This window comes from Tubulanus polymorphus, chromosome 6 (assembly GCF_964204645.1).
Source record: "Tubulanus polymorphus chromosome 6, tnTubPoly1.2, whole genome shotgun sequence".
NCBI classification, from domain to species: domain Eukaryota; kingdom Metazoa; phylum Nemertea; class Palaeonemertea; order Tubulaniformes; family Tubulanidae; genus Tubulanus; species Tubulanus polymorphus.
Window position 1 is genome coordinate 6,677,954 of NC_134030.1, and position 27,391 is coordinate 6,705,344.

The window sequence follows — 27,391 nt, forward strand, 5'->3', positions numbered from 1 at the left end:
ATAATTAAACTTTCACAGTTTAAACATTGTATTTTTCATTCAATTTAGAAATATGAGCGCGTGAGCAAAATCTACAGTTGCAGCATTTATGAAAAATTGCTTTGTTTATTGTCGAGTGATTTACGATGTATGCAATTAAGTATATACGTTATATGAATAACTCAGAATCTTTCGTCGAATTTTGAAGGGCTTCTGTGAATGTCTGTCACAAGATGACGCACATGTAAAAATTGGATTTGAAAGAAATATGTATACGGAGACGCAAAAAGCAACGTATCGCATCTTGGAGTTGCAAAGTCAACTTAATTATGAATTGTGTCTTCAATATCAATAATTGATTAGATAAAATCATTCCACCCTCGATTCGTAACTTCGATAATTATTTTGATCTAGGCTATGAATTTCATATTGGTTTCAGTTTGTAGAGGAATCAACAAGCGATATAGTTGTCCAAAATACGGGTGTTGTCACAGCACAAGGTGACCTTAAACGACTCGTGATGTGAATAAGTAAAGTTTTTGAAAAATTGTATGCGTTGTATTCTTACGATGTCAACCTTTCTGTTCCTTTAGTAGATTTCGATTCATAACCGCACAATCAATCGTGCGGTACGTTTACGTTCTTGGTAATTCAACGTCAATTCTAAGAAGGCATTGTGTATTCTGGGAAAAGGCCAGCTGAGGTCCTGAGAAAAATTTCTCCCTCGACTTGTTTTGCACGCGTGTCACTTTCGTTTCAATTTCAAGCAGTATCATAGGCGGCTATACATTTGACAAACAAGTGCGTGATACATATATCAATTATGTTATTTCTATGTCTTCAGTTTTGATGACTCCTCCCATTCGCAATTCTAAGAATCCCTTCTGTTTCGAATCTATACAAATTTCGAAATGAACCTCGAAAATAGCGAATGAGCACACGAAAGTAGACTAAAACAGTTTATTATGTTTCATAAGAATATGCATTCAATACAATGGAAGACAACATACAATATTCAGCAGTATCAATTTTGATCACTTTCAGCAAAAGAGGATAACTAATAAATTTGCATTTAACTAACTGCAACATCAGAGACATACAGTTTCACTGTTTTAGCTGATATTAGATTAACTTCTTATTTGATATAACAAACTGTCTTTAATGATTCTAGGGCTGCTAGTTTCTAGATTCTAGTTTACTGCTTTTTGCGCAATTTCACAACAATAGCACGTGCCTCTGGTGCTACCGTCTGAATCTGCGCCAGAAATAACGGACCTGGCTCCACATTTAGAAGTTCGATAGATTCAACTAGAGTCATCAGTTCGTTGATTTTTAGAAACGGTTTCAGATAATGTCTAGTTCTGAATAAAAATACGCATAATAAATGAGTCTACGATTGATACTGATTTGAACTATCTTGACCGAGTAGTTTATCCATATTCACAGTCGATAACGTCACTGCTCTTTTGAACTCATCGTAATAATAACTTAACGAGCTGTGTAACTGTTCAAGTGTTAGTCCTTCGAGATTATTAACGTCGGTTTGTTCCGCGTTCGAACTGGAGGAATAAATGCGATCAGTTTCAGCGCGGTTTGGTCTAGACGTCTGTTCTCCTTGACGATGCCGCTTCCAAATCTCTTTCTGATAAATGCTGAAAAACGAACGTTTACATGAGGAAAGTACATAAAATACTAACATCTTCACCGGGTTGGTCATTAACCGAGCGTTTGTATAAGGTATATTCGTAGTAGTTAAATAAGATATCCATACCTAATTTGTTGCAATGCAGCAGTCATATCGCTACAGTGATGTCTTGTTTCTGTAGCAATTCGCTGCACTATTTGCCAAGAAGCTCTAGTTTCCATTAGACAACCCTCTGCTACTGAACGAAGCTCTCTCTCTTGTAAAACCTGTGCTTTCAATTTCTCATTTTGTTCATAGCCCTAATAAAAAACAGTTAACAATCCAATTCATGAAAATAATGAGAGTTTTTTAAAAAGACGAACAGGTTTGTCTTACCCTTTGTAGCTGAATGGCCATTTCTTGCATTTCAGCCTCAAGTTTATCAGCATAAGAATGTTCCAGTGAGTTGCACGCCGGACACGCATTACTGTGCCAGCGAGCTATAGCATTAGTCATCTTCCGCCGGGGACCAAACAATCTACAAAATCATTTAAAAACACCACTGAGTTATGTGCAAGTTGTGTTAATTTACCTGTCTTTACTTAATTGACTTATACTTGAATGTTTTAATTATAAAGTCATAATGTTTTGTATCATAACATAGGAGTACAAAAAATTGCCGAAGAGAGGTTAGAGCAGTGGGGGTGGGTCTGATTTGATTGTTTGACTCTGGAATGCCAGATCAGATTCAACTCAGGGATACCAAGTTTTGTAGTTTTTTAGTGAGATGGCGAGTATTTGATTCTCTACATAGTACGTACTTGATACCGATTTCTTTCAAGTCGTTGTCCGTCAATGAAAGAAACACTTGTAAATCTACGTCCTGTTCTTCGAAAACCGTCAAATATTTCGTTAACCCGAGCTGTTGCAACAGCGTCTTCAAGTCTTTCATCTGATACGTGTTTTGTTGTAATGAATGAACGGGATAGCTATTGTTTGCGATGTTAGCTACTGTTTGTACGGTTGAATCGATCAACTGACTACTGTTCGCTGTTGTTCGTTTCAGTGCGTCTGCTAGATTTTTACTGTCAGCTGAACCGCTTTTGATTGTCAGCGCGCCCGTTCTTGAAAATGCATCATCTTCCTCTTCAACATCCACATCTAATGATCCTGCCATTCAGAAATAATTCAACAAATTCATATGAATTTTGAAGAAATTTACACAATGTACTGATAGAAATATTTCTTACCTCTGCTTGAACCTGATGAGCTTGAAGTATCTTGTTTATGATCATCTGAATGGATTGGTGATGTGAGTTCACGGAGATTTGGTGACTGTCCTGTATTTGAAACACCTGCAATCACATATATACAATAGCAGATTCCCAACCACAAACCTTGGATACAACAATCTTCTCCTTCAGATTATACTCACCTGATTTGAGAGCTTCCTCTACTGTTTCGCTGTTTGACTTTTGTTTTTGAATCAGTTTAGCGAACGCGTGTGGGCCATCAAGAATACTAGGACCTTTCAAGGAGATTTTTACTGGCCGGTTATTGGCAACATTTTGGTTGAAGTCAGATGAGCTTACATCACCTGAAATACATATCACAAATTCTTGAAATTCATGAAAGGTAAGGTGTTCTCAAAGTTTCTAACTCTGAAGAAAATTTTCACCAATCCAAGAAATTAAGAGCTATTCAGCAAGGTATTCAACTACCTGGTTTTAGTCGTTTTTGAGATGCCACATGATAATCGATTAAGGAAGCCACCTTCGTATAACCCTTCATCAGAGCTAATGTGCGTGCATTACTATCAGAGTTATTCTTCAAATTTACATCTACACCCTAATAATATAAACAAGAAATTGAAGAGAATTTTGTGGGATCGTTCAGTGAGTTTTGTGAAGTCAAGGTAGATTCAATTTGCTTACATTCTGAAGAAAGTATTGCACAATGATCTCATGACCTTCTGAAGCAGCCTCCATAAAAGGTGTCATTCCTTTATTAGGTTCCCTGAAAGGATAGATACTGCATAATACGGGTTGACCTGAATATTTCAGTGATGCTAATACTCATGCCAAGGTTTCAACCCTGTACAGTATGGTAGTGTCCCCAGGCAAGACGCATCCCTGTTGCATCTCTACACACCCAGGAAAAAGGGAGACAACTTGTGAGTACCAGGTATTGTGGGTTGGAGGTTTTTTGCTCTCCAGTGAGAGATGTTTGGTACACAACTACTAGGGATAAAAATACCAATGCAAGAAATCACAAATTGTCTATAAATTTTGGTTTTTTACCTGCTGTTCATATCTGCTTTGTTTTCAATGAGAAATGTTACCATGTTTTGATGGCCGGCCGATGTGGCATGAAATAAAGCTGTCCAACCTGAATTATCTTTGGCTTCCAATTCGGCATCAGCCTGAAAACGCCAAGAAAAAGACATACATTAACAAAACAGACAAGTCAAGACTAGCGTTAAGTTAAACGTGTGGGGGCTAACTTAATTTACTTATAATCAAGTTAGCCCCTGGGTTAAAAAGTCAATACCAGTCCTTAAGACTGGGCCTTGGTATTTTCAGTATTAATACGTTTAATTACAGTACCTTCAATAAGAAATAACACACAGTATCATTTCCACAGCTAGCTGCCAGAATCAGCGCCGTTTGACCTTTGTTATTGCGGATGTTAACATCAACGTTCGCTCGTAATAAAAGCGTAACGATGTTTTCATGTCCGATGTAACTCGCATACATCAACGGAGTCCAACCACCTGAATTCCTCCTATGCACGGACATTTCATCACTGAAAAGAAGGATAATGATAAGTTGAAGTTCTGGAATTAGAGGTTATTAGAATCAATATAAATCAGTTATCTAAAATGAACTTACTTTTGTAAAGCATTATAAACACAGTCATATTGACCGATACTGGCAGCTGTGTAGACGTCTAACTGGGCAGCATACGATTCTTCGGCTGATAAACCAGTCCACATTGACAGCGATGAATCGAACATTTCCGATTCGGATGAATATCCTGACGAATCATCGAATTCAAATGATGAAGCCATTTCCGTCACAAGAGGCTCACAATATTGCGACTACCACTGGAATATTCTTGAGCTGTCTTCCCGAACCCAGGGTTTCACTGGTAGGCCATGAAGCCCGATCATCTGGCTTATTCAGTCAGGCCTAACTGGAAATGGAATAGGAAAAAATATTTCATTAATAATCAAACAACGATCGTGAATCTATCAGAGAATGGATAAGAGGTGCCGTGACAGAGGCCCGACACAATGAAAAGTTTTTGACTCAAGTAACCTAGTAAGATCTAGGTACTAGGCCTATATCTTTTTCTAAGCCTTGTATAGGCCTACTGGTACTGGGGTCAAAAACTTTTTGCATCTGCCGTCTTGCCCCTGTGGGCGAGGTAACAAACTGGTCACCAAGAACCTCTGGAAGAATGTCTGGGTGAGTGGGTGCACTAATAGGATCGTAGAGCAATGTAGATCACTGTGGAGACAGCCACACGGCCAGGACTTGGTGAACTGGTGAAGTGGTTTGAATTTTGTTTGTTTGTGATGACAAGTTCAGAAAGTCAACACATTTATTCAAAATTGAGTGTATTCATCCCTCCTAAAAAACATGATAACTGTCAAAAATACATTCACTGACTTCTACGCAAAAACTCATGTATTTTCTAACCCATAAAAGCAATGTAGCAACCTTTTTTTGAGTGATCTTCATTTTTTACAAATATTTGTTGACATATAAAGTTCAACGCCACCTGTTTGCTTAAAGTCCATATCCGTGTTTTCAATACCTTCGAATAATCCCGATCCGTGTTTTTATCCTGATATCCGGGTCCGTGTTTTCGTAGTGACATCTCAAAATATTTTTCTATTTCTGACAGGCGTTGTAAACCTTTTTTTTTGATGAAACGGGGCAAGAGACCACCGGCATTTTAGAATCAAAGTAAGGTAAGATGATGTTCGTTTATGATAGTGGAGCCTTTAAAGGTATATTGCTGAATAAACTCACATGAACGTGCCAGAATCGTCTGTATTTGTAAATTCAAATTAATTTTAGTTTATTGACTATTTACACTTATGTGATCGGGCATGTTTTCGTTTATTTTAGGATGGCTTCGGATAGTGAAGATAGTGATCTGAATTTGAGTTCGCTTCACTCATCCCTTTCCGGCAGGTCGTTGTTGAAGCCAAAACTCGATACCATTTTCTCTGAGGTCACCAAAAATTTGCCCGATATCAGTTTTGATGATGACGGCTCTGATGTAAGTATATTTTGTTTTACAGACGTTTTTGTGCACCTGAACTTGATTTTCTCATCCTAGAACCCTTGCAAAGGACTCTAATCCTGAACTTTCTCTTTATGCCTATCCTAATACCTAACCAAACCCTCAATCTTATCAGTACACTAATCCACCCCAACCCACTCAGGATTAGGATAAGCATAAGGATAAGAGATAGGTTAAACTTATCTAAATACACCAAAATGTTGAACTAGAGAAAGAACCTGGAATGCATTGAATGTTCTTTAAAAGTGACCTTGTATATATTTATTGCATTTGGTTGATAAGATAAGTTCTGAAGATGACGAGGCAGAAGTTCAAATATTCCAACGCCAGGTTGCGTGCGCCAGCGTTAATATCGATCATAAAACCCTCGTCCAAGACATCGATAAAGATCTAGATGAAAGTAACGAAATCGTTAATGACGACGATATCGCGTCGTTTATAGCTGATCATCAGAAAAAAACGTCAGTTTCTGCCGGAACGAATGCCGATATCGGAGTGAGGAAAGTGAAAGCGAATACTACGGTTAGCGTTGGAACAAACTGGCACGATTTACAACCACCTCAACCGAAGGTAAGTTAATATTTTTCAATCCCAAAACCTAAATACGCGTAAGGGGAAACCGATGACTTGGATGACGCTTTGTTTGCTTAACGACCTTCAGATCGTGGTTTCCTAAGACTAACCCTATGGGATTATTCATTTAGCCCCATGACAAGACTGTCTTTGAAGTGTTGCTTGTAAACTGTAAGCAGCCATCTGGACTCGAGCCCACTTGTGACTCAGCACTGATAGTGAATGCAAAAGCTCCATGCCTTATCCAACGTACTGCTTACTGGTGAAAGGATAAAAAATGTCTATTTCATAAGTCATTAAATAGAGGCTTAGTGATTTGAAAAGGGTTTGAACCCATGGTCAGGGATCGCGGAGTCGAACCACTCATCAACACACCGCTCGTCCATTTTACAGGTTAACAATTGGGTCGCTAACAATGACTCGACTTCGGAAACGAAGTGTGAAATAAACCGACAGGACAGCGACGAAGGAATAATTCCAGACGTCGGTGATCATTGTCGCGTTTCATCCGATCAAAGAAAACCGAATAAACTAAAAACGAGTTATTCCGCCGAAGATTCGAAACAACTGGTATCGATGTATCTACCTTCAAACGCCCCGACACTTTCTTTCAATAATATATCACAGTTTGACATCGGTAAGTGATGGTGTTCTAGTTATCAGTTTACACGGTGTGCCTTAAACTCCTTGATTCCTAAAAAATTCCTTCTTATCGGAAAATGCTCTTTAAGGTGATTGAAACTCCTTTAATTTAGCAAAATTCCTGAAACTCCTATAAAACACCTTTAATTTTGAGAAATAGGCAATTAGAAATTTGTACAGTAAACTATGCTTGAATCAGTACAGTTGGGATTTGTTTTCTACCCTATAAGCCTAATTAGAAACTGAGTTTAGATAACCTCTGACTATTCCCAATTTTGATGATTTCAAACGAGCGCTTTCCTATTCAAAATCTTACAACATTTTACAACTCAGCCCATGCGCCGGAGAACATTGGTCACGATGAAATAGGCTCGGTTTATTTAGTATCATTATAATTATTTATTTAAGATGAAGTTTTAGAAAGTGTTGATTCGAGCGGCACGACCGTAACGGAATCGATATACGACATCGGAGATATGTTGAATTCGTCATCGGCGGTGACAGCCGGAGCAGACGACGGAGCCGGAGAACAACGATCGATCATCGAACGACTGGCGAGTTTGTCGGCGAGTCACCTCGGCGAAGAGATCAACGATATCGATCCTCGTACGGGAGCCATATCAAAGAGAAAACCGCAAACAAAAGAGGAAAAAACAGCTCGTAATAGTAGCAAAGTTACTGGTAATTGTCAGGGCTACTTTTGGGCGTCCAGTTCCCTAAATTAGCATATTGCTTCTCAGGCGTCCGTCCTTTCTGCCTGTCTTTCAGCGATTTAGCTTTCTTTAATAGTGGGTCGATCTTGATGAAAATTCAAAAAGTTGTCTTGACAAAATTCTGCTATTGGCCCTAGATACAACGTATCCATAATGCAATTGCTAACTAACGCATGGTTCTAGATTCCAAGGACCATTGTCGCCTGTTGCAACTAACTTCTTGATACTTTTTCAGCCGAAGGACAAAAACCAAAAACGAGTTCATCAGGGACGAATACGAATGACTTGGCTAATTATGCTAAAATTGCTCATACTTGTAAGTTTTCAACATCAAATCGTTTCGCGCTTATCATATCATATAATAGGATGTACGAATAAATGTTCTATGGTTTTGCAGCGTTGATGCCACACAGTTCGTTATCGGCGTCGAACATTAAAACGAGCGACACGATTTTCATCGATTTACGAAATTTCGATTTAATCAAAGAAGAACAACAGCGTAAAATAGAAGCGGTGCAACGCGTCCTAGGAATCGAACAAACTAACAAGTATGTAAAATACAATATCAATTCCGCTCAGCTCAAAATATCACCTGGTTACCTGGTATTTACTTTTTGCATCCGTTGGAAATATTGAACGGTTTTAAATTTTCACAGAGCCGAGTCGTCTGATGATGACGACGACGATGACCGCAATGACCATGAACTTTGGCACGAACAAAGGCGTCGAATTAAGCAAACGTTGGCTTCAAAAGGAGTTCTTCCCGATGTTCTTCCATCAAAACCTTCTCCACCGACGTAAGTATACATCGTTAATTATAGAGAGGGCAATCGTCAATTTTACCTTGAAATTCTGGACCGTATACAAACTAATGTTATCCATAATTCAGTATTTCATGATGTAAAGTCGACGTATGTTTTTCCTCATTTTCCTGGTGGAAAAATGTTTGTTAACATATATCCTACATGCAAACTGTGAATAGATACGGGACTTGTTTAAATGTGATTGATTAAATCTTATGTTGAAGATTCCAACAACCAAAGAATAGAAAACAAGAACCGCAGAGGACTGAAACCAAAGTTGCCGTTGAACAATCCGCCCCAGCGGCACAGAATACGGCCACGTCAGAGATAACCAAACCTGATGTTGCTGATCGGAAGTTGGCACTGGCAGCTGAAGAGAAACGTAAGAAGTTCGAGAAAGCCAGGTGCGGTATATTCCATGTTGTTTCGAATAATGTTCTGGTTGGATTCTAGTACCTGAGAATGAAGTATTGTAATCTAATGTATTCGGTACAGGCGGTTGAAAGAACAAAAAGACCACGAACAGAAATCTCGCATTCGCCTCGGAAAACGTCTCGAAGCTTTAAAACCCATCACGTCAATAAATGGTAGACAACCGATGGCTGAGGCTACTCCGACCATGTATCACGAGGTATAGTACACCCTCCAAACTTAGAACCTCTGTACCTGAATGTCATTCATCTTAAATCTCTACGCATCAGTCCGGGTAAATCTGTTTCTATTTTAGGAAGCTTCGTACGAACCGGAGCTTGACAACTTACCGTCGAATCTACGCGAGGATAAAGAATGTTGTCTGATAACTGTTTTATTGTCGAGTAACGGAGAGATCGTGACTCATCGCGGACATGTGAATAAAAGCGTCGATTCTGGTATGTATTCAACTTCATATATCAGTAAGCTGCTTCCTTGCTTGTATTACTGATGAATAGTGCTTAATAATCAAATAGAGCTTAGCTATATTGTTATGCTTCAGGAACCTAATTTCCACATCCAGCAAGAGGATTAAATTCACACAGATGTCTATTATGCATGATATTCTGGTATATTTTCACAGGTCAAGGTCTTTCGGCTAGTTATACTACGTTATTGACGTGGTTGTTGTCGCTTGTTCCGAATGATTTCACGTTCTTACAAGAAGAACCGAAACCTCGATCTACACATGCTGCTGCTGCTGCTGCTGATACGAGTTGTACTGCGCCGTTCCACGTGATTGGACTGCAGCAGATGTGGGCGGACGAACAATTGAAACTGGTCGTCGCGGTAACTGCAAACGCCGCTATGAAACCACCATCCAAATCTAGGAGAAAGGTAATATTCATTATTTTAGCATAAACACATCCTTTGAGTGTTGAAAAAACAGGACTTGCCTGTTATGTAAACCCAATCACAATAACTGTAAAATCTCAAAGTCAATGAGGGAAATGAAAGGTTGCCCAAAGTAGCTGATCATGTTTATATTGGATGGAACTGAGTCCTAAAAACTTGTTCTTGATACTTTGAGCGCCAGACTATTATGTGTGAAGATATGATAGCTGTGCTATAAATTGATCATCTGGCAAAGCACTAGGTTAATGCAGATTTCCAGGTAAACATATGTAGGCTGTTGCTTTGGGTATCTGATTGGGCAGTGGAGAGGTTATTGGGCATGCAGATGTACCCGGTAGATGTTTTCGGTTCAGTACTCAAGGCGTTTAAGAGTAATCTTATTCAATCAGTAGTTGTGATAAACATCACGTTCTGAACAGATGATTACTCACTGAATCTATAGATAGTGATTGGTTCGTTGTATATATTGTAGACGAGAGAGGAAGGGTCGACTCCGTTCCAGCAGCAGTTGATTAAATACCTCGCTATGAATACTCTACACACAGTCTGTCCATGGCTCGCGAATCTCGTATCGTTGGACGTTACGAATCAAGACGGCGACCATTCGTACGTTTATCGACCGCCGCTGCCGAATATCACGACGAATCCGCTGTCGACGTTCATGCAGATTGTTTCTAACGTCGACGCCGCGCGCCGAATCTTCGCCGCGCCGGTCGCGTTCTTCTGGCAGACGATCGAAACGGACGAACTCTACCCAGATTTGGACGTCGACGAGACGAAACTCGACCACGACATGCAGAACACGATGTCGCTGATTTATAAAAATATCTACGTCGAACCGACGGCCATGATGGGTATTTTCAATCGCGTTTTACAGGACGGTTTAGACGTCGCCGGCGTACGCCTCGTCTATCCGTCGACGGCTTACATCACGGCGAACTCCGGCAGCGTTCCGTCGCAACTTGGCCGACAATCGCGATTAGAAACGTTGAACAACATCGGACCGGTATTAGCGATCGTAATTCGCGGTACGTCGGCGCGTACGATCTGGCTCGATACGATCGGACCGGCCGATCCGGTGCTCGCGCGGAAAACCGACCCGAATTCGGTGTGCGCGTTGTACGGCGGTGAAACGCGAGATAAAGTGTTGATTTTCTGTCCGCGTACGGCGACGCGGATATTCGTCGAGCTCGTCAGCTGGTTCAGCGGACGCGTGCCGTCGAACGGCGTCATAGACGTCGGTAAACTGCCCGCCGCCACCGCACGGAAACGCTCGGGCAGTCCGAAATCGAGCGGCAAGAATAAGAAAGGATCGTCGTCGGAAACGGAACAAGATGAATTGTTAATATCACCGACTAAGCCGGCGGTTTTATTAACAGCTACGACGCTCAGCGATATCGTACTCGTACTGTCGCCTCTTCTACCGATCAGATGTTTCGGATTGATTCTAACCGTGTGTCAGCGACGCGGTTATTCAGTGCGTGGTATTAAACGTATGAAACTCACCACGAAAAAAGCGACCAGTTTAGGTAATCATTTTGTCATCAGTTCAATGATTAAGAAGGCTTAAGATTCGCTTGTTATCAATTCGTATGTCAGTGTGGATCAAAGGCACAGTTTTACGGTGGGGCTCGAAAGTTGGTTCGAGTTAATCCTCACAAAAATACCATGGTTATAATGAAATTGTAATTATCACTCTATCAACTATCTACTTGTTAACTCTAACCACCTTAAGAGCAACTGACCCCTGAAGCCTTAGTTAAGACCCGAGGGCCTGGTTCCTCAGTTGAGACTTAAGTCCAAAAACGGTCTTAGATTTTAAGATTGGTCTTAAGTTAGATTGGTTACAGGACTAAGATGGTCTTGAATTGGTCTTAAGTCTAAGTCATGACTATGTTAACTGGGCCCTGAAGTTGCTTAAATCTTATTGCTAGAATCCGACTTTACCATATTCGGTAAATGTTATCACTATTTTGTAGGTCTTATCGGTCAACAGACGGTAATGTTCAACCCTACGTCATCGCTTTCTCCCACCGATGATAAAATGTTCGATTTTTCTGATAATTCGATCCCCGAAATTCACCAACCTTGTACGCTGTTACTGCTGAGGAAGGAGAATGCTGTGCATACATCTGCCAGCCTTATCGAAGCATTTATGGTGCAGATGTCCATTCTTGGACTGTTAGGTAAGGTTACAAATCTAACGATAAAAAGTTCTCATCATATGCAGATGTCGTTCACGTTCAGGTTATGTATTTGCTGTATATATTTACAGGTCCGATTCAGCATTCTATTGATGTTAAGCTTACATCGAGACTGCTGTTTCATTCTGTTGGATTTACAGAAACATTACTCAATAATCTAGGAGGGGATTTCAGCAAGGTATGCAGTGCATTAAAATCTTGATTGTTTATTTGTTTGTCAGTTCCTTCAAAATAGGCCTATTGCATCACTTCTAAAATTAACGGTGTTTATGATTTTTAGATGCCTGATAATGAAATTCAGCCGAGTCCGAGTTACATAGCGCCGAAAATGTACACAAATCCGGAATTAGAAGAGATTGTTGTGATAGCTTTAACCGGACACCAAATGATGAAATCTATGGGTATATTTGTTGGTACGTGTTCTGTAAGATCCATAGCAAACGGCATTAATAATCTGCTTTCAAACATGTTTTATTGTGGCATCCTTTTCCATTGTGTATCATAGTATAGATTTGCTTTGTGTATACCGGTAGTATTTTGTTACTTGTGAATTACTATAGCCTTTTATCTATCTGTCTTTTTATCTGTCTTGTCACCCGACAACCTTTGCTAGTCTTGATCTTGGTTAAACAAATATTGCTGAAAATGTAGGATTTGAATTGTCCTATGTCTTAGCCATAAAGCAGGCATATGCCGCTTAGTATTCCGATAAACTACGACATTTTATCTAAAGCAATTTTTTCTGTGTCTCAGACCGATTTTCATTGTGTTTCTGTAGCTAAACTGTTGAATCTGTTGCCGTACGCGAACAAGTCTCCACCGTCGTACGTACGAGAAGGCTTCGAACTGCTCGGTATGAAATGGTTGTCGGGTTTAACGCCGAACCAAGCTCGCGAACTGACGCCGTACGAAGTCGGCGACAAGAACTGGAAGAGCAGCATTCATACATTGACATCAGGTATAATTAATTCGCTTTAGCCAATTTATCTAAAAAGCATTTAATTGTAGTTTTATCGCTTAAGCGGTTCATGAATGAATATTCTATTTGTAGAGCCAGCAATGATTTTAGTCGTTCGAGGAGAAAATGCATTTCAACGAGTAGAAAATATCATTGTTCCGAAGTCTATTTATCAAGTGAGTTACGACTTCATCTTAATAGCTATCAATCTTTCACTCATCTTGTTATTGAATGGTATAACAACAGAATTTCAAGAATGTAGACATGTTGTTTGGTTGTTTTCTCCCACTAGGTCACCGATTCAAATTTACCGCTCGATAAGATGATGTCAGCTACACCTGAACTGGCGTATCGTTACGCGACAATGTTTTTCCATGAACGAGAACTGTGGAGCGATCCGTCCAGTAGACCGTTGTTACCTTACCTCCCGCCTTCTCGATTCACGGCATCGGAATCTGATAAAAAACATTTGACAAAGTAAGACTAAGAATGATTATGATTTGGTGCTTACGATATCTGTAATATATATATATTCAACCCCTTTAAGGTTTTGGATGTATGTTAATGTCCTATGAGTTCGTTCTCAAACATCTTCACCCGTCAAGGTTCGAACCCACTACGCTAAAGCTGTTCGCCGAACCCCTTGACCTCACGAGTCGTTGGAGTCGTTACTAGCCGACCAGAATCCGGTCCTACCAATCACAGCGCTCGTAACAAACCGTCAGTAGACTTCTGTTGGTTTTCCCGTTAAATTAACCAATCAGCGAACGTTTTACCGAACAAGGAAGTATTTCGCAAATCGATATATGACGTCATGCGCAACAGCGCCAGTAATGAAATCGTGCTTCGTGAGGCCAGGGGGCTGGTGGAAGCGAGTTCGAGAGTGATACCGGACCCCTGTCAAGCGAAGATGGTTCTCAAAGGGTTTTGTACATATACATTCATGTCAATACCTATCACCTGAGTGTTTCATTAGAATTACCCCGGTAAACACCCTAGCTGTTATTTCGATTGCCTGACATCCGAAAGATGTTGTAAGAGTCTTCATTCAAAGCAAACAAGGGTAAGACGGAATATTTACACTAAACGTAGTGAATTTTGTACAATTGAAACCCTGCAAAGATGGACTCAAGAAATAATTGAAACATGATTGAAGGGGTAAAAGGCAATAAATGGCAGTCAGCATGAGAATATAGATGCGAGGGGTACCGGTATATAGCGGGGTAAGTTCAATTAGTCAATACCTATTAAAAATTGTCTTTCTCTTCATTATTGCATCATTAACAGAAAGAAAACTCGTGGTTCACAAGCGATGAAATCGAATAGTCAAACTGCTATCGAGGACGAGCACATATTCCAGGCGATGTTAGCCGGCGCGCAGCCGCTGTGTACGATGCTCGTCGTAAAACCAGACGCGATGAAACACCTGACTAAAATCCTACGGCGCGTCGATTCGGAAGGTTTCGAAATCGTCGCGATGAACATGCTCGTCTTTACGAGATCTCAGGCCGCGTACGCTATTCCGAAAGAAGCAGAGGAGGTGAATTTTTATTTTGAACTTTACTTTCACAGATCAGAAATTTCGAAAATGTCGATTTTATTCATGGTGGTCACTTGTCTGGAAATCAGGGTAAAGTCGGGGAATACTCAGAGAAAATCTGTAAAAACAGCAAAAAATTTAGGGAAATTTGTTGAGATTGCAAGATCGAGTTTCAAATCAAACAGTTACCAATCTCTGTGTTACGAATTTGACTGTGTTATTTGATTGGATTCTGAGCAGATCAGGGAAAACTATGTGCATTTTAACGTGCAATAGTTAGGGTAAAAGCAAGTCAACTAAAAGTGGCCACCCTTTATTTCCACAACTGCGAAATTCTTATTTCCGGAGAAGTCTTTTATGAGCTGTACAACGAATTGTGTATTCTACTCTTTCAGGATGATGTTGAATTAAAGAAACACGTTGAACATTTGACCGCTGCGCCGAGCATGGTAATGGTGTTGAAACGTGAGAATGCCGTCAAACGATTGGTCGATTTGCTCGGGCCGACTGATCCGCAGGGAGCTCGTCGTCTCAGTCAATTCTACTGGAGGGGTGTGTTTGGAACGACTAGTATTTATAACGGTTTACACGGTAAGGACAAAATCTTTTTCTATGGCTATGATAGTCTTTAGCCGAAACTTGCTCAAATATATATATAAATTTCTATTCAAGAACTTTACATACTTGGTTGATTTATTGCTGAAATATCATCTTACACGGATATTGTAAATGTGTTTCTTCTCGACTCAAACGTATTCATATGCCTCCCTCTTTCAAGGATAGTTTCTAATTTCAGGTTCCGTTACATATACAAAGGCGGTTGAAGGAATTAAGACATTTTTCCCCGAAGGCGTATGCTGTCAATCAACATTAAACCTTCACGCTGATGAGGTAGATAATTTGTAGTTTAAAATCATGATGGTCCTGCGATCAAAAGCAATTTTATTTGGGGGGTGTGTGTGGGAGAATATTTATGTTCTCTTTTGATATATTAGATGTTACTAGTTCGCTATTTCAAATGTGTTCCTCTACATAACTCTTTGCATGGCTTGTTAAGTCAACTAAGTGCCACTAGTGCAACCTTTTGGAAACTTGATAAGGTCTTAATTTGTGCAGAAAAGTGCATACTTTCGCTACAATTACTACAAACCATGGTTTTTTCATCATCTATGTATTGTTTCAGATTCCGTGCCCGGCTATTGATCCCGATATATCGATCGACCAATATCGACGTCGTCGATTAGAAATGAAATCGCCGGAGGATGGATTGATCAGTTCGGCGATGTCTTCCCCGGGATTATTACACGTATCGTCCCTTACGCAGACTACGTGCATCGTGTTACCTCCACGCATCATTAACGGCAGCGGCCAAACGACGAAACATTCATACGTTGAAATCATCGATGGCTTACTCTCGCACGGGTATGTACTAGCTCTAGAGAACAATTAAGGGAAACTCAATTCATCTAAAAATGTCCTCGTAGTGTGTGGTTAGTAACAGTAGGCACCGCTCGAGTCAGATGATTTTAGTCCTTGAAAACTTTTCCGACTTGAGATCTGATTTCTGGGTTCTGAGATTCAACTTGTGCTTTAACAAAACGTTCCTTTCACTCGTTCAAGGTTTGAACTAGTTGGAAGCAAAATGGTCAATTTGACGCAACAACAATCAGAAGACCTCTGTCATATCGTCGAAGCCGGAAATTTCCATCAAGTAAGTAACTACTTAATTCTCAATTTCTGTATGGGTAAAAGCCTAGGTCCATCTCAATAATGTATTTTCTTCGATAAAAACTGCTATAGGTTTGTATGTAATGGTATCTTGTATTTAAAAATTTCATTTGCGCTGTTTTTTCAGGTACCGATGTTAACGTCTGGTCCTAGTTTAGTTCTCGTATTACAGCGTGATAATGCCGTCAGGGGATTTCAGACGCTTACAATGAGGTATTTAAGAAATATTTCTTCAGCTTTGCTCACTAGAATCTAATGAAATGTAATCGATAACTAGCGCCTGTTCTCCTGCTTTAAGGCCACAGAAGGCATCTTAGTAGTTCAAGTTGTTTGTTCATGTCCTACCAAATTATCCACACACATCCATTTGCATTTTCTTTGAACAGCAATTTGGTTCAGTTTTATTATCGAGCTAGAGATACTTTGATCCAATGCGGACATTGGAAAATTTCATTAACTTTTCAAAACGTATTTTTACTTATGTTTCAGTGTGATCATACGCGGTGAATCACTGAACAAACGCTACGGCGCCGAGCTACTCCGTCCCCGAGATCAAAAACAATCCAATAATATGATACTGTACTTCTTCAACAATTTACCAACCGAGGGTCAAGTTGAGATACGATCAGCTAGCACTAGCGATACCGGTTAAATACGTACGGTTGTTGAAAATCTATATCTACATCTGATCTACATGAAATTCACTTTTGAGTGTAATTTGTTTGTTGTTCCATTTTGCACGAAACGTTTGTTTTGAAACGGTTATTGTTATTTTTCTGCCGGTGTTTTTAAATGATGATTTATCTCTTCGTGCCAGTTAATCGAATTGTACATGCGTTGATGAAGTGGTAGAACTAGCTAAGAGTGAAAGCTCATGTTTTGCCAATGCAGCAGCGGTGTAGCTCTGTGTTGCTGATACAACAGCAGTAAAGCTCCATTTTGCTTATTGTTACAATAACTGATACAGTTCTGTTGAGCTCTGAAGCAGTGTCAGTAGTAGCTCCTGATCACAGAGTTAAGTTTTAAAAAATCCGTCCAAAAATGATTATTTTTATGCATATATTGTACGCTTACTTTTTAAGCACGGTACTGCATGTACATCTACCTGTGTTCTACACTTAACATATTTGAAAAATTGGTGTTTCTTGATATTGACACCATTTACTAAGATATAAACTTTTGTAGATAAAATACTGAATCAAAAAAGTTATATGAGAGAAACTTCTTATTCAACTTTTTGCATGTATGTAAAACTTTGGAAGTGATTTTTTAATTGAACCGTAAAGTTGAAAAATTGTAGAAAATGATAGTGAATTAAACTGATTTTTTTACATGGAATTTTACATAATTCTATATTCACATCGTCATTCTACTACTTCAAATATTCCGTCCAATGTAAGATCATCTCATTTTGACGTATTCATAGAATGGCTGAGCTACCAGGTAATAGCTGAACTAAAGAAATACTCTTGATTTGATTATATAATTGATTATTACGAGTTTACATTATACGGTTTAAAGATGAACCATTTTAACTCACTGCTCTATGCGAGTTGACAGTCAATGACTCATTGTTGTTTAACAAATGTTTATATATTTTTGCCTATGTACGTTTCATAGTAGATTATTTATTATTGCCAATAAATTTGAGAATGTTGAATTTTAAATTATGGCTCGGAATTCTTTCGTAGCTTGGAAATAATTCGCATTTGGTCTTGACTTTTGATTTTTTAATCAGATGAATGGCTAGTTATATCAGTGGACGAGAGACCCTTGACTTGGTCCGGGGTACGTGGTGGCATCAGTGACCACCAAAATCCATAGACTTCTCAATATTTTCTATTAAGACGCAACATTAATGACGTATTTCAGATTTCATCGACTACTATGAACTGTCATATTGCAAGTACCAGGAGATCCAGGAGGATTTGAGAGACTTATACAAGACTTGTACATAATTCAACCGACTACTATAAACTGTTGTCATATGTAATGAAAATTATGAAAGTTAATAAGTACATACGGACTGGATATTAAACATCCTGTTCCCCTTCTAGTACCAGCAGTATTGATCTTTACTTCCTGTTCAACAACAATCATGTAAATAATCCGCAAAGACGATGCTTCAACTCTGTAGAGTAATTTTCAAAAAATACTTTTATTACGAAACGTTCGTAGTCGTATTATCTTTATACAATTGATGATAAAAAAATTATAAATCTTGATTTTAAATATGGTATCAACAGAATATTAACAGTTTAATTACAAAACAGAGATCTATTTTACAATGTTCGACACAAGTTATGATTCTTAGAATCTGATTACTGGGTTAAGGCAAGAAATAGATCTAGGTTGGCATTAATGATTAACAGGAAAAAAACTTATTTGAAGCAGTTTGCCCTCATTATTCCAATGCAATATTAAACCCACAGCAAATACTCAATGGTTCGCATGCACTGACTTTTCCTTTTCTTCAACTTTTCCATTCTGTTCAACTTATACATTATATCCTAATGAAAAAGAATCTTCTTGGTTAATTCGAATGGAAACAGTGTTGACGACAGTGAACCCATTCAGTGGCTACATGAAGTCCTTCCACACCACATCAGTCATTATCTGTGGATGTTCAATTGCGCGTTCAGTTCTAATATTTTGCGACCCAAATCGGCGTTGTGTTGACGCAGGTAACGAATCATATCCGCCTGCTTTTCTAAAACTTCGTCCAAATAATTTTCATCCCTGTTCGATACAATAAAAGAATTCCAATTATCGTGTCATATTCAATTTCCGTGATGTCGAGTCTCAAGTTAGCTCTCGAAATGTTAAAGGTTAAATAAAACATTTCTTTCAAGATTTTCCAAGGCAATGTTTCATACCATTTAGTTGAGGAAGAAAAGTTTGGAAAGATTATAAATCTTCACTTACTTGAAACCGATTTCCGTCGATTGAGCCTGCGATATCAGAAAACTAGTCATCATTTCATCCTGACAGGCATCGGGTAATGCATTGTGTTGATTGAATTTGACGGTTCGCACTGAAACAACAACATTCTTCAACATGTATTGCAATCGAATGAAGAAGCCCCACAATTCGAACGTATTTCATACGATACAATTTATTAAAATGAAACAACAAATTTTTGGCTGATAACTAACAGCCGCCATCAGGTAGAATGACCAGAAACTAGTACCAGAAAGCGTATTAATAGAAGCTGTATATTAAAGAACAATTGAAGTTCGCCTAAACTTTCTAAAACTTAAGAAACTAATTGAATCATATCTTACAGAGATAAACGAGCAGAAACGGTAGCGTGGCTAATGTTTCTAACGACACGATCACTTGAATGTAGTTATTACGATTGAACTTCGTCGATGTTATGTTTTCGTGCTCTTGCAAAACGATTATCACGACGGTGAGAAGGGCGTTACCTGAAATGCATCGATGCAACAGAAAATCAGTTCGCTTTGGGCCGAAAATTAAAAGGGCATTAATGGTTAGAAGCAGTTGCTTTAGCAAAATTAAGGACCTTTTTAGTGAATTGTGCCCATGATGGTCACTGGAAATGACTGCTCATGATTTGTCAAATGATAATAATAACCTATGAACAAATCACTTTGTCATTCATGCACATCGGCATGTTACTTGTCCAGAAGGGTTGTGTGCTTGGTTTTTGATTAATTGATTAACATTTAGTATCACAATTACGAAAGCTGTGATAAGAATATTTCTGATAGCTTGTAAGCAAAAAAATTCAGCACATTCTGACATTTCTGTGAAAAGTAAGCACAAATCTAAGCCTTCACAGATTTTTCCAAAAGATAGCATTAAGTAGGACATGTTACGAACGATGAAGGGGTGGTTGGTCTAGGCTGCCGATTTCGATAGAACACTCACCTCCCGAGAGAATAAAGAAAGGAATTCTACGAATATGTCTCGTACGCCGATAAAACTCCAAATATCCGTTCCGCCGCGAGAAATAATGTTGATATCTCAAATATCTATCAATAATAAATGTCAATAACCAGACACACGCGTGCAGATAGATCAACAATGTATAACCATGGATACAGCATTTTTTGGCATCAACGTCGGGACAAATGGTCGGTATTACGAATGCGAGAACCTCGAATATCACCTGTGAAAGAAAAACATTAGAACTTGAATTTTTAGCTCATGGTTTTAACCCTTTCAGTACGTCTACACTGCAGTGCGGTGTTTAAATCGCTCATGGACTTATGCTAGTGCACCACACATTGGTGCGTTGATGTATTTGTTTATAATCTCAAATGAAAAATGGTGACACCTTCAAACACAGTTAAATATTAGTAACTAACATACACATAGAGCAGTGAAGACACATTATAGCCGTATGCCCGTAATTCAACACACTGGGGTGGAATCTTTAAAAAAATTCCAAATTATCTCAAGCACTTTCTTTAGGGTATTAATTAGTCGGCACAGAAAGGGTTATTAAGATATTCAATGGCTATGTTTTATGCGAACTTACTACAATCAATAACTGTACTACAATCGCCCAAACTGTATTAATAGTTCGTGAATTTGGTTCTATTTCTGTACTCAGTAATGTATGTTCTGAATACGCCTCCTCGGATGAACTATTAACCGACGTGTCTCCATCAAAGAAATATCCACCCTGTCCCTGAAATAAATCATAAACTATGATTAACTCATTATATCCTGTCAGCATCTCAGGGGCTTGTCACGATATGTAAATTTAAAAGATTTGACCTAGTCAGTATTTTAGTGTCAGTATCCTAATCCCATATCATCCTGTATATATAGCCTTTTGGTCTAGCTACTGGACTGAATCTTTGATTTTGGATCCCCACCTTTCGTGACAAGCAACTGTTTAGTGTTTTCAGCATGTTTTGGTATGGTCAGAGCAGAGCTGAGGAAAGCTCAGCTCTGTAGTAACTACGAGTACGTCGTACTACGTCAATAAATTTATTTTAAATTGAATTGTTCGTTCTTTCTGATATCATCGACATCGTGAATCATTTGAAACAAATGCAGAGAATTACACGCCATAACTCTCTCTGACAAATATTACTTACCCCTTGTCTTCGGTTATCCGGTCCTAAACTGACCATTGCTCATCGGTTGTAACGAGTATTCTTCATCTATCTATTAAAAAAAACTTAATTTGCTAATTCCCGTGACAGGGATTCCCCAGTTTTTTGCTAATGACGTCATGAAGTTTCGCGCTAAAACGAGGAACGGTGAAATTCAATTCAATTTTCACTTTATTTAAATGATGAAATCCACACTTCGAATTTAAAATCATACGATCAAATTTATTATTATGAAACCATTCCACCTGATGATGGCTGTTAGTCAACAGCCGATACGTTGTAGTTTCATAATAATAAATTTGATCGTATAATTTTAGATTCGAAGTGTGGGCCGACATTTGAACATTTTGACATGCGCGAAATATCAAAATGGCGGCGTGCTCAAAACAAAACACGAAAAGCAAATTTCAAACCATAAGTTCTATGTTTCAAACATAGACTTTTAGACCCCAGAAATCAGTATTTCAATATTCGGTAAGTACTCATAACGTTAGTTAAAATGACGAAAAATATTTCATCTTAGATATTGCGGGTAATCATATAGCACATGGTGAAAATCACTCAAGCATTGCAAAGACAAAGACGACAAAGTCGAAGTTCTGTTGAAAAACTAAAAAGGCCAAGGATTGGCTGACCATAGGGCGGATCCAGGAATTTAGAATATGGGGTCCGAAACTTCAAGAGTCGATATTTCTAGATCATGGCCATTGACATTGTGCTTGTTGGTCTTGCTCTGTGACTGTCACTGTGTGTTGAGGGCCTATGTTCTTAATGATATTTCTTGAGTGAATAAGTATTGCCTTGTCTATAATGAATTTACCAGTATTCTGTTTTTATCCAGTATTTCAATATTTGGTAAGTAAATATAACTTTGGTTAAAATGGCGAAAAATATTTCATCTCAGACAGTTATTTTGGCAAACCATATTCCAGAGAGGCGCATCCAGCTGCACATGGTCTCGCTCAATCTCATTGCACCCGTGCCCGCGGTCAGTCAAGCTTCCTCTCTCCTCCTTCCCCCATCCTCTCCTCGGTATCGCCCCCTGAACTCGCTTCCACCAGCCTCCTGGCCTCATGATTGCAATTTTGTTACTGGTACTATTGCGCACATCAACTTGCAAAATACTACCTGATTGGTCCATTTAGTGGGAAATCCCACGCAAGTCTAATGGCATTTTTTACAAGTGCTGTGATTGGCCCAACAGATTTTGGTCGGCTAGTAACGACTTAATGAGTCGTTAGGTCAAGGGGTTAGGGGAATAGCTTTAACGTAGTGGGTTCAAATCGCATTGGTGAAGATGGAAAAAATTCTCAATTTTAAAACTGGCACTTTCCTATTGAAAAAGGACAGATCTTGTACCTGAATGAATCATTTGAGAATGGATTTACTTTCCAAAAACTGAAAATTGAAAATTGTATCAGAATTTCAAAAAAATCTTGACCTGAATTTTTTTACACTGACTTTTTGAAGGGCATTTTGAAAATTTTAGGGGTTCATTCCACCCTGAACCCCCCTCAGCACGGGCCTGATTTCTAGACCATGGGTGTCATCATGTGTTGTAATTTGTTCTGAAATGATTCTTCAAAATTTGACTTAGTTTTGCCTTTTGGTTTCTGTAGCCTATGAATTCCTTCGGTTTTTATACTGTTTCAATTTTAATAGGCCTACTTTCTGTTTTCATTTGTAGATGCGTAAAACTATTTCATAAAGAATTGACATCAGAACCAGTGAAAACAGTGTAAGTTTATTTCATCTTTTAAATGCTTTCTTCATCGGATTCAGAAACAGGTAATATTTATACTGTTCATGTATCTTAATTACTTTCTATTTTCATTATATTTCATGTTGAACTCTGGTGGCAAAACCGAAACTACAGATTGGAGCAAACAATTTGATTTGTAAGTTTGAATTCTGAATTTGATGATTCTGCAGTTCGGCTGTAAGGGAAGAAAACAATCTTAGATTTGTCTATCATAGGTATCGCTACAATGGGAACTTGGATTCAGTGCAGGAGGTACAACAAGGAATCAGTGCTTTACAATGAGACTTTCTTGGATTGCGCACACACAGGACAACAAGGAATCAGTGCTTTAAAATGAGACTTTCTTGGATTCAGCACAGGATATCAAGGAATCAGTGCATTACAATGAGACTTTCTTGGATTAAGCACAGGATATCAAGGAATCAGTGCTTTACTATAAGACTTTCTTGGATTCAGCACAGGATATCAAGGAATCAGTGCTTAACAATAAGACTCATGGATTCAGCACAGGATAAGGAATCAGTGCTTTACAATTAGTCCGTCTTGGATTCTGCACAGGACATCAGGAATCAACAACTGGAAATTCAAGATAAGTTACATTTATTTCTTATTTATCAGTTGTTGATTTGATTATGGGACCAGTTTTATCGTGTAAGTTGTAAACCATGTTTTGAAGTGAAATCGGAGCTTTTGCATATTTGCATATTCAATCCATTAAAATATCTTTTTATCGGTGTATATTTGGTAAGGATTAGTTCATGGTTGGGATTGTTATTTTAGCGATACATAAAAGAATAGCGGGTTTACAGGTTTTCTTAATTGTGATTAACTCTTAAATGTTATTTCTTATCAAAATGAAACTGGTCCCTGATGTCAATAACACAACTGTTATCAATCATGTTACTTCGACACAATCAGATGTGTTCACGATTTCTCTAGATTAAACTGCTGTAGATTTCGGGCTGATTAAACTGTTACAGATACGTGTAAATAGTCTTCAGATACAGAGACAGCGGATCACTGTATTAGTTCATCCTGTGATTGAACAATGATTTGTTCTCTCATCTTCACTATTCCCATCTGTCTAACTAAAACATTGTAACACTTCAACTCATCTAACCCTGGGGTTCGGGGAGGGTGGGTAGGGTTGGGGGGAGGTAGGGCGTGAGGGAGGGTGGGAGGGATGGGGTATGGGAGGGTGGGAGGGATGGGGTATGGGAGGGCGGGAGGGATGGGGTATGGGAGGGCGGGAGGGATAGGGTGAGGGAGGGTGGGAGGGATGGGCCTTGGAGGGTGGGAGGGATGGGGTCTGGGAGGGATGGGGTCTGGGAGGGCAGGAGGGATGGGGTCTGGGAGGGACGGGGTGAGGTAGGGTGGGAGGGGATGTGGTGGGCTGGGGAGGATGGGCGGTAGTAGGACTTTGGAGGGAGGGGTGGAGGGTTTAGGTGGGTGGAGGAAGGACTTTGGAGGGAGGGGTGGAGAGTTAAGGTGGGTGGTGGTGAAGGGTTTGGGTGGGAGTGGTAGTGTAGGGTCAGGTACAGGTTTAGTCGTGGCAAATATTTTTGGTCTTGAACTTCAGGATATTTCAGAAAATGTGTCCCATTTTTTATTGTATTCTAATAAACAATAGAATTAGTATAAAACGTATTTACTGTTATAGGCATGACTTTGAACACATCATGTTACAGTCGTTATGCATGCGACACGCTGGTTAAACGGACTAGTTCTATTAGTTTTACTGGTTTATAGCGCGTTTTCTGTCTATGAGGCCCGGGTTTGATCCCCGATGAGCGCGTAATTTCACTGTCACTTCTCTTAATTGTTAAAGAGATAATTTCCCCATATTTTTTAATGGACCCTTTTCAATTCTTAGGGACATTATTCAAGTTGGCCACGAATGAGTAACTTACTCGAATGATTTTAGAAACTGCTCCCTCGTTACGATTGAAATATAGTTTAATGAGCAATTCAATTAAACAAGGATTATTTACGTAAATAATTACTATTGAAACCTTTTTGTAGGTGTTTCGCACCTGCAGCACTCAATGGCGACTTGAGTTGTCATTTCATGCCACAAAAGCGTGTAAGAAGTGACCCCATATTCCATGTGCACCCCTGTTATTCATTGCAGCTTCCTCTTTGGCTGCAGATTCGAAGACAAACTTACTCTTTATTTTGAAAGAAGAGCATGGAACGTATTGGAAAAGTGATTTGTATTGTAATCACTTTCATCGATTTTCAGATACTCTTCATTTGCCTTCAGCGGGTATGCGGCACATATATCACTTTTTGAAGATGGATAAATATCCTTGGTAGTTAGTTACCCTAGTGTTTTCACAAAGAGGGGACACATTTTCTGAAATAAACTGTACAATTTATAGGTGGAACAACTGTACGATTTATCGGGGGGGGGGGGGGGAACAATGATGACACGGATTTTGACAAAGACACAGAGTGACTATTGTTCTATCATACTTTCAACAACTTTCATTTCTGAATAGGATTATATTCTATTCACATTCAGTTTATTTCAAGCTGTGACTTATTCATTTTAGACAGAATTAGAAGGGCTGTGAACTAGTAGTATCATGAAATCTTTCACTGAATTGAACCAGATAAAGTTTTACCTGAGTTTTCACAGTTAGCCCCTTCCCGCTACTTTGATAAAGCGTATTTATACATCTTACTTACGGATCTAAGATTATTTCCCTATTTTAGGTTTTTTGAGAATCCTTGGGAATTATTTTAGATCGTAGTGATTTACTTTACTTACGCAGGAAATGCGTAAATTATTTTTATTAACTCTATTTTAAGGGCATTGTGTGTGTTGTAATGATTTTGAATACAGTTTTTTCCTGCATATATCCTGCTAATGATTGGAGTGTAATTCATATTCATAGTCGTTGACAACAATGCAATCCAAGAAAGATTTATTACTTCCAAGTTTACATGCGGGCTTTCGAACCCATGAGACTTACGTGTGAAATATGATTCCGATAAATCATCAGATAAGTATGGTGGCTGATTAGGGCCGTATTAAAAATGTTTCTGTATGGCTAGAGGAATGATAAAAAATTTCACATTTAAAGCCTGTTTTTTTGTTGTTGTTTTCTTGCGTAAAAGACCAAACATTTTGGTTTGAACAATTTTTCTGGACAGGTAGAGGCCAGATAAAAAATTTTTACATTGGCCCATTTTTGTTTTCTCGCGTGAGAAAACCAAACTTTTTGAGTTCTCTTGTGACAAAACAAAAAGTTTTGAATTCTCGGGCAAGAAAACCAAACTGTTTTGTTTTTTCGTTTCGTTTTTCACTTTTATTGATTTTTAGATTCTCTTTTGCCTTCAGCTTCAGCTGCAGATATTCAGTTTCTGAATATCTGCAGTTCGTGATCACGTGGTTTCTGAGGAACAGTGTAACCCTCATACACTAATTATTCATTGCATTCGATTTCGAAACGACGACTGTGGAATCGAACCACGTTGTAGTACTGGGTATAGCACATAGAATATGTTAAATGTGTAAATGGTCGAAACGTACCCCTGAATCGGTAAACGATTATTGCGGTAAACACGAACACGTGTTTAAAACGGACTCTGAATTCTGCGAGTGGTTTTTTACGGAAGAGAATAGGGGCGCGATTGTTTTTGCGCATAATTTTCAATCCTTTAACGGTTACTTTATTCTGCAATACTTGGTTTCACAAGGTATATTACCGGATATTGTACCAAACGGCGGGAAAATAATGACTATGACCATTGAAATTGTGGACATGAAGTTTTTGGACACACTGAATTTTCTACCAATGAAACTCGCTAAATTACCGGAAACATTAGGTATTCCGGAATTGAAAAAGGGTATTTTCCGTATAAATTCTGTACTCGCGAGAATATTGATTATGTCGGACCTATTCCAGTTATAGAATATTACAATCCAGACGGCCTAAGTTTGAGCGAGAGGTCTGATTTAATAAAGTGTAATAGCGATCGTCAGTCGGTATATTTCATCTTTGACATGCAGTGCGAGTTGGTCGAATACTGTCGTTCGGATGTGGATATTTTAATTGTTATCAGCGAGGTATCAATTGACTGCTTTAAAGTAGACGGTTATCACGCCAAATCCAACATCGTG

At 38.9% G+C, this 27,391-nt stretch overlaps 3 protein-coding genes across 4 annotated transcripts; 1 reads left to right on the forward strand and 2 right to left on the reverse strand.

Moving 5' to 3' along the window:
- Nucleotides 1–965: 965 nt before the first annotated feature.
- Nucleotides 966–5,389, reverse strand: LOC141906885 (ankyrin repeat and SAM domain-containing protein 3-like). 2 transcript variants are annotated; one of them, XM_074796344.1, is made up of 12 exons: nucleotides 5,329–5,389; nucleotides 4,495–4,798; nucleotides 4,210–4,408; nucleotides 3,904–4,025; nucleotides 3,538–3,619; nucleotides 3,325–3,451; nucleotides 3,039–3,200; nucleotides 2,854–2,943; nucleotides 2,425–2,773; nucleotides 2,000–2,141; nucleotides 1,751–1,923; nucleotides 966–1,631 (listed from the first exon to the last, which is right to left on the reverse strand). In XM_074796344.1, exons 2-12 carry the CDS (start codon nucleotides 4,671–4,673, stop codon nucleotides 1,370–1,372), a joined length of 1,887 nt encoding a protein of 628 aa, XP_074652445.1. In that variant the 5' UTR covers nucleotides 4,674–4,798; nucleotides 5,329–5,389; the 3' UTR covers nucleotides 966–1,369. The 2 variants fall into 2 exon arrangements, with proteins under 2 accessions (XP_074652445.1, XP_074652444.1); XM_074796343.1 differs by having other exon boundaries at nucleotides 2,854–2,958.
- A 102-nt stretch (nucleotides 5,390–5,491) lies between these two features.
- LOC141907340 (dynein axonemal assembly factor 8-like) lies at nucleotides 5,492–18,170 on the forward strand. The gene is made up of 26 exons (XM_074796951.1): nucleotides 5,492–5,582; nucleotides 5,743–5,896; nucleotides 6,203–6,490; nucleotides 6,887–7,130; nucleotides 7,544–7,816; nucleotides 8,084–8,164; nucleotides 8,246–8,396; nucleotides 8,505–8,645; nucleotides 8,876–9,055; nucleotides 9,147–9,282; nucleotides 9,379–9,520; nucleotides 9,706–9,959; nucleotides 10,450–11,506; nucleotides 11,957–12,163; nucleotides 12,253–12,359; nucleotides 12,462–12,594; nucleotides 12,960–13,139; nucleotides 13,233–13,315; nucleotides 13,432–13,616; nucleotides 14,427–14,679; nucleotides 15,075–15,270; nucleotides 15,476–15,570; nucleotides 15,863–16,101; nucleotides 16,300–16,390; nucleotides 16,535–16,620; nucleotides 16,897–18,170. The coding sequence occupies exons 2-26, from the start codon at nucleotides 5,744–5,746 to the stop codon at nucleotides 17,057–17,059; spliced, it is 5,118 nt and encodes a 1,705-aa protein (XP_074653052.1). The 5' UTR covers nucleotides 5,492–5,582; nucleotide 5,743; the 3' UTR covers nucleotides 17,060–18,170.
- Nucleotides 18,171–18,587: 417 nt separating this feature from the next.
- On the reverse strand, nucleotides 18,588–21,616 carry LOC141907242 (transmembrane protein 192-like). Its single transcript, XM_074796827.1, has 6 exons — nucleotides 21,483–21,616; nucleotides 20,915–21,067; nucleotides 20,302–20,542; nucleotides 19,692–19,835; nucleotides 19,333–19,441; nucleotides 18,588–19,146 (listed from the first exon to the last, which is right to left on the reverse strand). The coding sequence occupies exons 1-6, from the start codon at nucleotides 21,516–21,518 to the stop codon at nucleotides 19,020–19,022; spliced, it is 810 nt and encodes a 269-aa protein (XP_074652928.1). The 5' UTR covers nucleotides 21,519–21,616; the 3' UTR covers nucleotides 18,588–19,019.
- Between the last annotated feature and the right edge of the window lie 5,775 nt (nucleotides 21,617–27,391).